Raw genomic sequence first — 12,632 nt, forward strand, 5'->3', positions numbered from 1 at the left:
ACACAGACAGAGCTGTAGACATTTAAGGTTGTCCAGTGTGGTCTAGCTTTGTTTCCATGCTTGGCTGCTCTGGGCATGCTCTGTTGTGTTTGGCATTCACAGTGCAGGGATAGCTAAAGGCGAGATCACTGAGGCCTGACCACTATTAATCAACACACACAAACTGGCACACACTCATATGCATACACAAAACAGTAGGACGCATCTCACACACAAAACGGTGCCTTCATCTCTCACATATAAGCACGCGCTTACAACCACACACTCCAGAGGGCACGCCATTTCATCTGACACCATTTCTAAGTCAACTGCCCCGACTGAAAGTAAATGTCACCACTCTGCTTCTGCAAGATGGATGGGGATGGCTAGTGTGCGTAGTAAATGAGTGCAAGGACCGTTTCCTTTATCTCTATCAGTTGTGGGCGTAGGCAGAGTCAAGGATGCATGACCTCTGAGTCTATGGGCCATTTCAGAGACAGAGCTCTCTGAATCATCAGCAGCTCTTCCACTATGACATGAGCAAAGAAGAAAATTAAGAAGGGTCAGTTTGTTTCGTCTTTAATGCATCAACGATATATGCAGTAATATATAACACAATAGCTGATTGGAATCCATTTACTTTTGATTGATTGATTTCTCTTAGCCGAAGTAGAGGCATTTTTCCATTGAAACTCATGAACTCAGAGGTGGATTTCAACCTTTATTAAACACTTGGTTAAACTTCAAAGTCAATATTTTTGCCTATGATATCATGTTTAATGAATACCACAATCAATTCCAAATTACAGCTTTTTACGATACACAGTTCAAATGATTCAGAACAGCAAAGCATTTCCAACAGGATCTCAGAAACTTCAGTTCATAGTGTGTGCATGACAAGAACGCAATAACATTTTGACAACCTTAGGACCTGTAACTGTAAGTGAAAACTCAAGGGTAGCATTTACACAGCCTTTCATTCCTATGCTGGACTAAAAAAGAAAAGGAAAACTGGCCTCTGATCATGTTCCTTTGATCCACTTCAGCCTGCTCCAAGTTAAAAAGCGGAACATGGTTGACAGGCAGCCAATCCATCCCAGCGTTGTAGCAGCAAAATGTAGGCACATTTCAAAAACGCTGAATATTGTCTTAATGTCTGAATGAAGACGGGAGTGGTTTAGAGCAAAGGTTGATGAAGGATGGGTTTAATGTAATGAATACACAGAAGGAATTAAAGCATTGTTAACCTAAGCATATTGCATGTGTGTGTGTGTTTGTGCGTGAGACTCCTGCTGCGATACGCACTTTGTCATCCTTTCCTCATGTCTGCTCACTTCTGGTTTACTAATGACCTGCATATATTGACAGACGTGTCTCTCACACTTATGTCACACACTTATTCTCTCTTTCTCTCTCTCGCACACACAAAGATCTCAAGGGAGCTCTTAAGCCTCACATACTGCAGACCTGATAGATAGAAAAAGACCAAGGTTGCCATAGCAAGGTCAGAAACATACATGTAGAGGGGTATGAAAAATAGTAACACATTAAAAAGTATTGGCATCAGTCAATGGTTCAGAAGCTTGCCTGTGGTATCACAAATAAATACAGTGATTTATTTTATATATATGTGTTTTGTAAACTCATAAACTCATACTCATAAACATAAAGTTACATCTACAAATATCAATCAAGATGTGGATTAAATGCAGGCACAGTAGTAATAGAGCGTAAAGCCACTGCTACTGCTCTTATAAATGTTTATGAAGGGTTTATAATTTGTTAATTAAGTTGTCCATACTTTATAAATAATTAATAAGCAGCTATAACTCATTCAATTTAAAAGGACAGCAGTGAGCACAATGTGCCTGAACTGCCAATATTGGGTTATTTAGCTTCTTCTGTCTTGTATGTATGCATAGATTTATATTTAATATGTATCATCATTCATCATCATACAATTGGCAGGGAACAAAATTACATAGCACTGCAGCACTCCTGTTAAAATGATGACTTTTCTGTTCAGTCACTGTTACAAGAAGTCTGATAAACAACAACTGAGGTTTAGACTGACAATTAGAATGCCGGGTTACTTGCCCAGCATCCGTTACTGTAGTATCTGAATCTAAAATACACACTGGATGTCAAACGTGTAGTATAGAACAGAATAAACTGAAAACTCGGATAGGCGCTCGGGCCTAATAAACTAGACTAATTATGATAATCCTGTTTTATTTGATAAAATTCCTTTATAGAATAAGCCATAATTTGTATTAGCTGCTGTAGCTGGAACGAGGCTGTAATATAGCATTAGAAAAGAGCAGCGGTATCAATACAGGAAGTAAAAAGATGAAAAACAGTGCAATTCTAGATAGATGAGTGAAGCAGATTGAACATCAAGGCTCACTGATTACTTGCTAACTGGCAGCCTGGGCCTCGGTGTTGCATGCCCAATAGCTCCATGCTGTGGCCCTTACGCTCAAAAGTGTGAAAACAGACATTTCTGCTTCTGCTTGGCTGTCATTAAACGGCTGTGTCTGTGGAAACGGAAAGGTTGTTATGCAGACATCTGGTGCAGCAGCACGGCGAGATCAGACAGTCGCTGGAAGACAGACATTAATGTGGGGACGCTTTGGGTTTTCAAAACTGAAATGACACTCAGATGCTTCCCTCCGCTGAACGCATCACGGGTGTACAGCAAGATGATGCCTCTGACAACAACTATACACACTGTCAAGACAGAGAAGTGAGACACTTGACAGCTGAGGCCCCCGGATGTGTGAGAGGTGGAAGTTAGGGGGGGAAACACCAGCAGCAGGGACTGCAGACGTCACACTACATGGATAGATCATTATTTTATTCATGACTTAGAAGCACAATGTATAACATAAGGTTACAGGGAAAATCCACTGCTTATAGTGGCAGATGTGATATGAGAAAGAGGAGTCGTGTTACGTTCTGCTCAATGTTATATGTCCGTCTAATTTTCAATGTGTGCATTTATTATCATTCCATCCTCTGCTGACCGTGACATTCAAACCAAACCCTAAATTAAGACTTGTGAAGTAAAGCACTGGGCATTTTATTCAAGCAAGTGAATGAATGATCTGCTTATCACACTGTAGATCAAATTCAATCTGTGAAATACAAAAGAGAATAACAGTTAAAAAATAAATAATGAAGCTAGATAATGTTTGTCCTACAAATAGAGCCATGTAAACAATTATTCCATAATGAGTTTGCAAATGTTCATTTCAGGTTTTTATTCATGTTCTAAATAACTGCTGCATTTTATTGTGGCAATCATTTGACATGTGGGTCAGTCATTCTATCAGTAAGGAGCAATGGACAAGGGAAAGCGTTATTGGAGCAATGTAAAAAAACACTACGGAAGAAAAAAAAAGCTAAGAAACAGACATATCAGAGTCTCCAGATGTTGAATTCATAGCGGTAATTCCAGAAATCACAAAGAAAGCATTCTGCACAAAGGGTTTTCAGAGCGGCACTATACAGGTGACATTACTTTCTTTCTCTCTTGCCTTACCTGCTCCCCCCACCTCCCTGTCCAGCTGCTCCCATCTCATATATCAGGAACGATGGAGTGACTTCCCTTTTCCGCTCCCACTTTCCCTCCCCTCTTACATTAGATCCAATGTGACTGTCCAACAGAATGCCTCCCGCCAGGTCCATCCCTGGTGATTGCCCATCCCCGATGATCCACACCCTTCAGCGGCATGCGAGCAAAAGCACTGAAGCAACTATAGAAGCAGCAAATGTGTATATTTCTGATTTGTTTGTGCGCATGAAGAATACACCACACACACAACCAAAGACTGACCACTGTGAAGCAGTCATGATAACTGACAGGGGCCTCTCCAACAATTAAACACCCCATCCATCTAGCCCTTCATGTGTGTGTGTGTCTGTGTTTGTGCGTATTTGCATGTGTGTGTTGAGTTGAATTCCTGAGTCTGTGGTTACCAAAAGCTTTGAAGTCCCAACAGTTCCAGGGCCCCGGGGTGACGGGCTTACCCGCCACCCCCAGCCTGCACTGGAGGGTGCACAAAGAGAAAAGCAAACACGCAATAATGCCCCGAATGAGTGAACCTTCCCTGCATCTTTGGCAACTGCCTCCTTCTTACCCCCTGCCTGCCAGAAACACAACTCACGTAGGCCAGAAAGAAACTCACATAGGCCAGAAAAAAACTCACGTAGGCGCACACACTATACACTATATATGCGCACACACGTTGTAGAGATAGATAATGATTTAAGAGATAGTGACAAACAAGCAGGTATGCACACACCCAGTCTTTCAGTCAACCAACATGCAGTGTTATGTGCTCTCTGTCCATCATACTCTTAAGCATAAAGTCCCCATAGCTGCCCCCCCCCCCCCCCACACACACACACACACACGTAACCCACAAGAGTTTGTAAGAGTGTAAACAAAGATAAAGATATACAGTGACTTTATGATTTAAAAGGTTCTGAGAAACAGTCGCATGAAGACATGCAGCGCAACATACATGGAAATGAATAGACGGGTGTACTGTTGAATAATGTGGCCCGTCTTTACCTTTTCTCCCGCACACATATACACACACACACTTATAAATACAGCATATACTGAACATATTCCACTTTACTGCTGGGTTTCCTTGCTTGGAAAATTATTACTGCCTTCGGAAAGGTGAAAGGTGTATCTAATTAAAGGCATTTTCATTAGCGTTTCTCTCTCTTTCTCTCCTCCAGTCTTTCCCACTCCCACTTTCTTTCTTTCCCTCCGGTCAGTTGTTCCTTTCAGCTGTTATTTTGTGGAAGTGGGAGTCAGTATGATTGTTGCAGCCTTCTTGTCATGCTTTGATTTAGATGTTTTTGCACATCACGGTTATAGAAGACAGAAGAAGCAAAACAGGAATGGAGGGGGAGATATTTGTGCAGTGCTTAAAAGAGTGCATGACTCAAAATTAACGCAGATAACAGATAATTGAACACATGGCAATCGAAAGTGCTTTATGGGAGAATATAATTTAAATATATGAAAAAAATATGTTAAGGAAATTGTAAATGCATTGATACTAACAAACAATGTAATCAATAGTCATCAGTATCCCTCACCACATGATGCTGGCTCCTGACGTACATACAGATTTGTAAGAATATTAACAACAATAAATCAAGCAAAAATGATTTTCCAATTTAAAACAATAAGCGTCACTGTATATCTTTCATACATCTAGCAATAGTTTTTTGAGAAATCTAATTAACATGCATAACCTTATGTGCCAAGTACCAAATTCAAATTAGAAGCAACAAGATAAAAAAAACAGGGTCTGCAACCTGCAGACACACTACAGTACAAGATAATGCACCTATTGTATTGTATTTAGAAATTTTCTTAAAATTAACTAGTAGCTTTGACAGAAAAAAAGATGAATCTGCTGCTGTGCTTATCTTAGCATCGAGTACAACCTGCTCAAAATAAAGTAAGGGGTCCGTTTGCAGTGCTTCATGTAAAAAGTGGAGATGAACACGTTTGCTGTAAAGACAAATATTATGATTTAAAATATTTTGATGCACTGAAGCAAGGCCATTATAATCAAGCAGAGGTCAACAATAGAGGGTAAAGAGAGTGAAATTGTATGCATATCACAAGACAATATCAAAAAGAAAAACCCTGAATAGTTTCCAACCTCAACTTTCTCTGAAGAACAGTCGCTGCTGCCGTTTAGGAACAAGTTTATGCTTTACGCCATCTGATTTTACATAGCCTTGCATGTCTCTGTTCACTAGGATGCAATTCAGTGATTTGTGGAAATACAAGATGGAGAGTATATTTACATTCAACGAATTGTGTATAGTGTGGTGTAAACAGCTTGGTTGTCACCAGGCTACTCGATCCAGGAGTTTCCCTTTCTTCCATCCTCTCCTCCTATTTTCAGCTCCAACAAGGCAAACTGCCAGGCAGCACAGAGCCAAGAGGCTGCAGTAGAGAAAGCCTCCACGTTAAGCTAAACTGACAAGTGAGGAGGAAACTCATGCAATGGAAGTCCAGTGTTGGAGCACAGCAATGTACAGTTCTCTGCAATACTTCATTCACAAACACACACACGCAAACACAGGACAAAATGTGGGTGGCATAAGTCTATGAGAAACACCTGTTCTGACCCGTGACAGCAGAGGTGGCCTTGAACAAGGCACTGAACATTGTACAGTCTGAGGCTATTGCCAGACTCTGCCATAGTCTGTGCAGCCCCCATTGTGAATGAATGCAACATGTGATGATTAGCAGAGCTCTGATGGAAGCAGGAACAATAGGTCAGAAGAATGGAAGTATTAAGTAGAGTACATGGAAAACAATTTTTATAAAAGGAAAAGACAAATAATGACGCTGGATCAGAAATGCCATCATTTAAAATTTCTGTGGCGCAGTGTGTGTGTGCGTGTGTGCTTGTTCAACTGATGTGTTCTTGCAGAGTGACTTGCAGTTATATAATGACCAACACAAACAAAACAGGCTCCAGTATCAGAGGAGAGCCAGTAGCTCCAGGGACTCCATGACGCAGCAATCAGCTTATTCAGTCTGGTAAATAATGCATGTTGAATTACCTAAATAAAAATGAGCCATGGCAATGACGTAAAATATTCAAATATAATAATTTATACTGTACTGGTACTATATTTTATATGTTGCAATACTGTATATGTGTTGTAATACGTATTTAATGTATTTATATTTTACGATCTTTTTACGGTTTTATTTTTCTAAGGCTAGAAAATGCTTATTTTATCAATAAAATAATGTAAATGAAAACATTTCTACTTACCACATAATCCCACGATATAACGGAAATTTCACAATATATTAAAAAAAATATGCTCAGCAAGAAAATTCACGATACAATGAAGCCGCGAAAAGTGAACAGCGATCTAACGAGGGACAACTGTAGACACAGTGGCATTATACGGTAAGGAATCCACAAGGTTAAAATGGATGCTCAGAGGACTCAACTTCAATATTTCATAGGGAAGGTGATGCGGGTTTGTGTGGTAGAGTCAATGAAAGACTAATAGACATGGCAAGTGTGAGGAGAGTGTGAGGAGTGTGAGCAAGTGTGACATGAGCTAGAAATCCTCTGGCAGGCCCACCAGCCTCAAGGTTATGGCTAGGACATGATTTTGGTGAGATCATTGCAGAACTAAACATTTTAGAAGACGCATCATTAGTGCAAAAACTTAGTGCCTTAGAAAAGAAAATAGGAAAATGAACTAATTATATAAAATAAGTTCTTATCTATGATCTGCCACCTGATATGAGATGAGGCAATAAGAGAAGATCAAGCTTAGGTAGGCGGGATTATAAATAAAGGCCTCTGAATGTGTGTTCAGATTTACTGTATAGTGCAAATAAAATTAAATAGTATTATGGTTCTGGCATGTTTGAGGATTGTGTGTCTTGATGAAGCCAATGAGAATGCAAACCTGTGTCTCTTATGCAGCAGAACAGCTGCTAGCATTTGCAAAACATACACACACACACACGCACACACACACACACTCCACAGACAGACATCCATTTGCTGTTTTAGGATCAAATTAGGGTTGCAGGAATTTCACACTGATGGTAGATAGAAATTAGTTCACCTGCTCCAGTCTGTTCTAATGACAGATGAAAGACGGACTTAGCGAGATTAGATCTGGCCTCACATTCCCTGTGCACAGACTGAACCCCGCTCACAAAAACACACCGTGATTCAAATGACGACTGACGCGTCCGTTCACTCAAACAGTCTGAAAGAGCCCGCCGCGTTCCTCCTCGACTACAGATCAGATAACGGCTCCCGTTCTGATGTGGACCATGAAATATCCCAATATGTTTACAGTAATAGAAACTGTACACTGCAAAATATGTAACAACACGCTGTAGCCATCAACCACACGTGCACTGACATGCACACACGCTCTCGTAACAGCAGCTCACACATGGCGGCCTTTCTCACTTTGTCATTGGAAGGCGCCATAGGCAAAACATCCTCCACTTCCACATTTTTGGCTAAACACACACACACACACACACACACACACACAAATGCAGCCTGACAAGATAATGACAGTAATACTGGAGTGTATTCTGTTAAATCCCTTAAACACACTTTAGAGACTATATAAACAAAGGCTCTCTCTCTCTCTCTCTCTCTCTCTCTGATGAGTAAAAGATGCTTAAGAAAATAAAAGAATGACATATTTTTGCTACGGTGCTCCATAACTAATCACTGCTGCAGCCTGCATGTATTTTCAAATAATGATATTACCTGAGAGTAGTGTTTGGAAATGTATTTCTTTGTAGAGTACACATTTTCTTCTTCTCCTATCACCAGTTTATTAATGTATAACCAACCAAGTGGAATGATGGGATGAAAATATGACAAAGTGAGATGAGGATCTCTGATCTGAGTCTGATTGTAGGTTAATGGCGTGAACAAATCTGTTTTCCACAAACCCTGTACTAGATGGGGATCTAACCCCATGCACCCATCTATCTGTTAACACAGAGGGTCTGAAGCCCGGGCTGCACGCTGGGGCCCCTGATGGCTACAAGCACCGGCTGTGGGGGCCTGTTGGTGCAGCTGTCTCACTCCAGCGTAACATAAGACCTTATTAGAGTCCATTAGACCTCTCTGAAACCAATAAGAGATTGTCAAATACATCCAAACATTCACACAATTCAAAGAGGGACAGGAAGTAAGAGGACGGCAGTGCTGTGGTCTGCCATTTGCCCGCATAACCTCCCATGATTGGCTCCACAGCTTTTGCACTTTAAAATATTGGTTAAAGGGCAATATTTTTATATTAACTACAGTTTTCAGGGGGGCAGAAACTGAGATAATCATCACGACTCTCTCCGGATCAATCGCCCACCCCCTTTTTTGTCCACCTACGTTGTACATATTATGTGTCTTTCTAATTTATTGTTATTTTGCATCTGTGGAGTAATTTATTTTTATTTTATTGGTATTGTTAAATGTCAATGATTTATGTACTAAGGACTTTCAATGGAAACAAGACTGCAAGGGCTTTCCTGAAATGCTCCTCTTGGACAGGACGTTTGACTGTACTTGTACTTTAATACATGCTACTGTTGGACTGTACTTGTACTCTAACATTCTATCTAATAAATATATTCATCATCATCAAGAAATGTAATTGATAAACATCATTTCACTAAATGGCATTTAGATGCGTGACACTTGCAGTTCGGAGACATTCTAAAACACTGTTAATGACACAAATAAGGCACTGGAAAGATCAGCCACAAGTTAACCAATATATTCTCATCAAAACATTGATATCTCACATTTATCTGTTTTGTTGTTTGAATTTTGGACAGCTGGCCATAATTATTTTTGTAGTCCATCCTCGCATTTGGACTGTGAGACAACTTTGTCTGGCGTCCACAGTCCCAGCAAAAGAGTTTCCCTTGCCCTGACAGCAGGAGCTTGACCTGGGTGGCTGCCTTTGATCTTTGATTAACACTGGACAGGCCACTGGAGAGAAGGGAGGTGATGAACATCGGAGACTTCAGGATCGGCTATAATAACTGGATCTAAACTTTCAGCACGGTCTCAACTTTAAAGCCATCATGGAACAGCCACAATGACGAGGCGGCTTCTATCAAATATCTGATATGCCTAACTTCTTCAGCAGAGTGCGGAGCTCGCTGAACCTGAAAATAGAGTTTGGTTTCTGGGCGCCAGAAAGCGGCCAACCACAAGAAAGAGAAGGTGAGGTTGCCAGAGGTAGACAGCTCTTGTCTTTTTCTACTGCTGTGAATAGTTTGAAAAAAAAAAATAGACTTATAAATCAATGGGATAAGAAATAGCGATTAGTTACAATCAATTTTACATTCTAAACCATAACATTCAAACATTTTGCTTGCTTTTACAAATAAGAAGAATTCAAAATGTATAATATTGATTTATCTTAAGGATTTAAAAAATCCTGCTATGATTACGCAACTGCTGAAAGCTGTGAAACTGACCACAGATATCACACGCCGAGAAGGGAATAAAATGCATGTGTGAATTTTAAACATACATTTGAATAACTTTATAATCTATGAATCATATAATTAATTGATAAGATAATTAATTAATCTGGGATTTGTGAAGGGAAGTTAAGAAGATAGTCAAAGGTCAATGTTAATCAAACACAAGTGATCTGGAAAACTGCTGCATCTGCTTGTATCACAAGATAGTAAAATGTCAGAACAGTTCTGTTGCACCAGAAGCCTAAAGACATCTGAAGTGGCTTATGCGATTGTGACAGTTTGTTTACTTCCTGTTACCAACTTGGCAACAAGTTAAATCTATTGGTTACAAAATATGTTATTGATGATGATGATAATGATGATGATGCAGCTTCAAAATGAAAGCAAAAGTCAGCCAGCCATGAATTTCATGGTTTCTCAAACCACCTCCAAATGGGTGAGACTGAGTATCTCCAGACGCCAATGTCTGCCCACTCATGACTCCACCAGCACCCACAACCATCACCACAATATTCCATTATTCACTATCCACTTCAACCAACTCTTTTCTTCTACGTTATCAGTCCCATCCCTACTGCTCTGGTAAAGCTCTTCCCATAGCTAATGATGTGTCACAGAGAAGATTTCTATTGGACTTCTGCACGCTGCATCCGACTCAAAGATCTGGAGAACGCATCACGCACATGCATGGAAATATATGTATGCAACTATCCACTGACACTTTGGGACTCTTGAGTTCTTTTGAATACATCACAGACACAGAATCCAGACGCACACAAAAATATAGTGTAGGCACACAAATGTTGCGCATCAGACATGAAAGATTCGGGTTTGACATATAAAGTGTGGCAGCCTGCTCATCAAACATTTTTGCACGTTTTATGGCCCATTTTAAATAAGGAGGTTTTTGGGCATCAGGTTGCATCATGAGATACATAAAGACAAGCAATTAAAGATTTGATTAAAAGAACGGCATATAACAAAACAATGAAAGGATGCTAAAGAAAACGTAGAAGAAAAGTTTCTTACTTTGGCAGGTGTTGCTTCTTTCTTCATACCCTGGGTTGCATAGGCACTTCCCAATAGGCACAAGCCACTCCCCCTCTGTGCTGCAGTACATTCGAGGAGGCTCCTCCTCTTTGGAGTGATTGACACATAAGCCTTTGACCTCCACCAGTGACTGGGAGTCCATGGGCACCGTATCGGGAAAAGAGGCCAGATTCCTCAGGGTGTATGGGCACTTCTTGAAGTAAACCCTCACTGATACTAAAGCGACACAAGCACCCACATCCTGGAATGCCAGGTAGAAGCCCTTCTTAGACAAGGGACCCACCTCGCGCACCTCAGTGTTGAGCTTGAGAATGCGATCTCCAAGGTCCATCTGGGTGAAACTCTCATCGGCAGCAATGGTGTCAATCTTGGAGAACTGATGCTCTCTGAAGTGGCTGCCCTGGTCGTCATCTGTTTCCAGGTAGAGGAGGTTGAAGGTCTCCTTGCAGGTGCCCAAGACCAGTGGGATGGAGTTGCAATCTCTAAGGGTGAACTTCAGCTCCACGTAGAATTTCTGTGCTGACTGGCGAGGGATATAGTTGGTGCGAAGCCAGTTGTTCTGGCTGTACTCCATCACGTTGCAGACCTGGAAGGTCCTGATGGGAGTATAGTGCTCATCCACCCCGCTGATCTCCTCCCACTGAATAAAAAGATAAACATGGATAAAGATAGAGAGGGATGGAAGAGAGAAGGGAGATGTAAAGGGGCAACAAACAAAAAATAAGATGCAAAGAGAAACAGGGGAGCAAATGTTCAGGAGACAAAGACAAAGTAGAAAAACAAAGGAGGGAATACGTATTCAAAAAGCACACACAGTCAAAAGAAAAGATGAGAGGAAGACAGTGATGTAAAAGGATGCGTGCAAAGATGTGAGGATGCAGTGAAAGACAGCAGAGGGACAGGTGTGACAGAAGGTTTAGGTTACAGAAGACAAAAGGAGCCAGGTCATTTGAGGAAAGTAGGAAGCCAAAGGATAGGAAAGTTTGGAGACGGAAAAGGAGGAAGACATTGGAAAGGAGAGAAAGATAGCAGAGAGAAAAATAACATTATCTCCACCCTGTGTTTCCACATGAATTATTTAGATTCAGACTCACTCACATTGATGAATACTAAGTTTCTAATAAACACTTAAGGGTGGAAAAATCACACTACCAGATCTCTTAGAAATTGCTCACTTTAATTAAAAGCAAACTTGCTGCCGTTGCCAAAATTGCTAGTTTAGAGGACTGTGAAAATATCGCAGAGAAACGTGTGATTCCGCCTCTCAATCGCACTAAATTTGTGTGAAGTTGCTTAACTGCAGATAAATATTAGCAAGGAAAAATCTTATAGTGTTTTTCCACCCTTATTCTAACATGTTTTTTTTTAATTTCTCTACAAGTGAGGATGTTTAAGCAGTTTTGGTTATTTGCATCACATTACTATGCTACTAAAGCAAACGTGCTGAATCAACTATGAAACAAAAGGAGCTACAAAGAATAAACAGATGTGAGTGAATACCAGGAACGTTCGTGTCTATCTTACATTTTCCCTCCACTGGGAGAAAGCAATG

General features: G+C 40.6%; 1 protein-coding gene across 1 annotated transcript in view; it reads right to left on the reverse strand.

The window, feature by feature from the left end:
- epha3 (eph receptor A3) overlaps window positions 1–12,632 on the reverse strand; it is an 80,316-nt gene that overhangs the window by 55,414 nt on the left and 12,270 nt on the right. Inside the window, exon 3 of the mRNA XM_068746031.1 lies at window positions 11,060–11,720. Coding sequence (XP_068602132.1) covers window positions 11,060–11,720 — 661 coding nt within the window. The remainder of the gene's footprint in view (window positions 1–11,059; window positions 11,721–12,632) is intronic.

This window comes from Brachionichthys hirsutus, chromosome 12, assembly GCF_040956055.1.
Source record: "Brachionichthys hirsutus isolate HB-005 chromosome 12, CSIRO-AGI_Bhir_v1, whole genome shotgun sequence".
Classification (NCBI taxonomy): domain Eukaryota; kingdom Metazoa; phylum Chordata; class Actinopteri; order Lophiiformes; family Brachionichthyidae; genus Brachionichthys; species Brachionichthys hirsutus.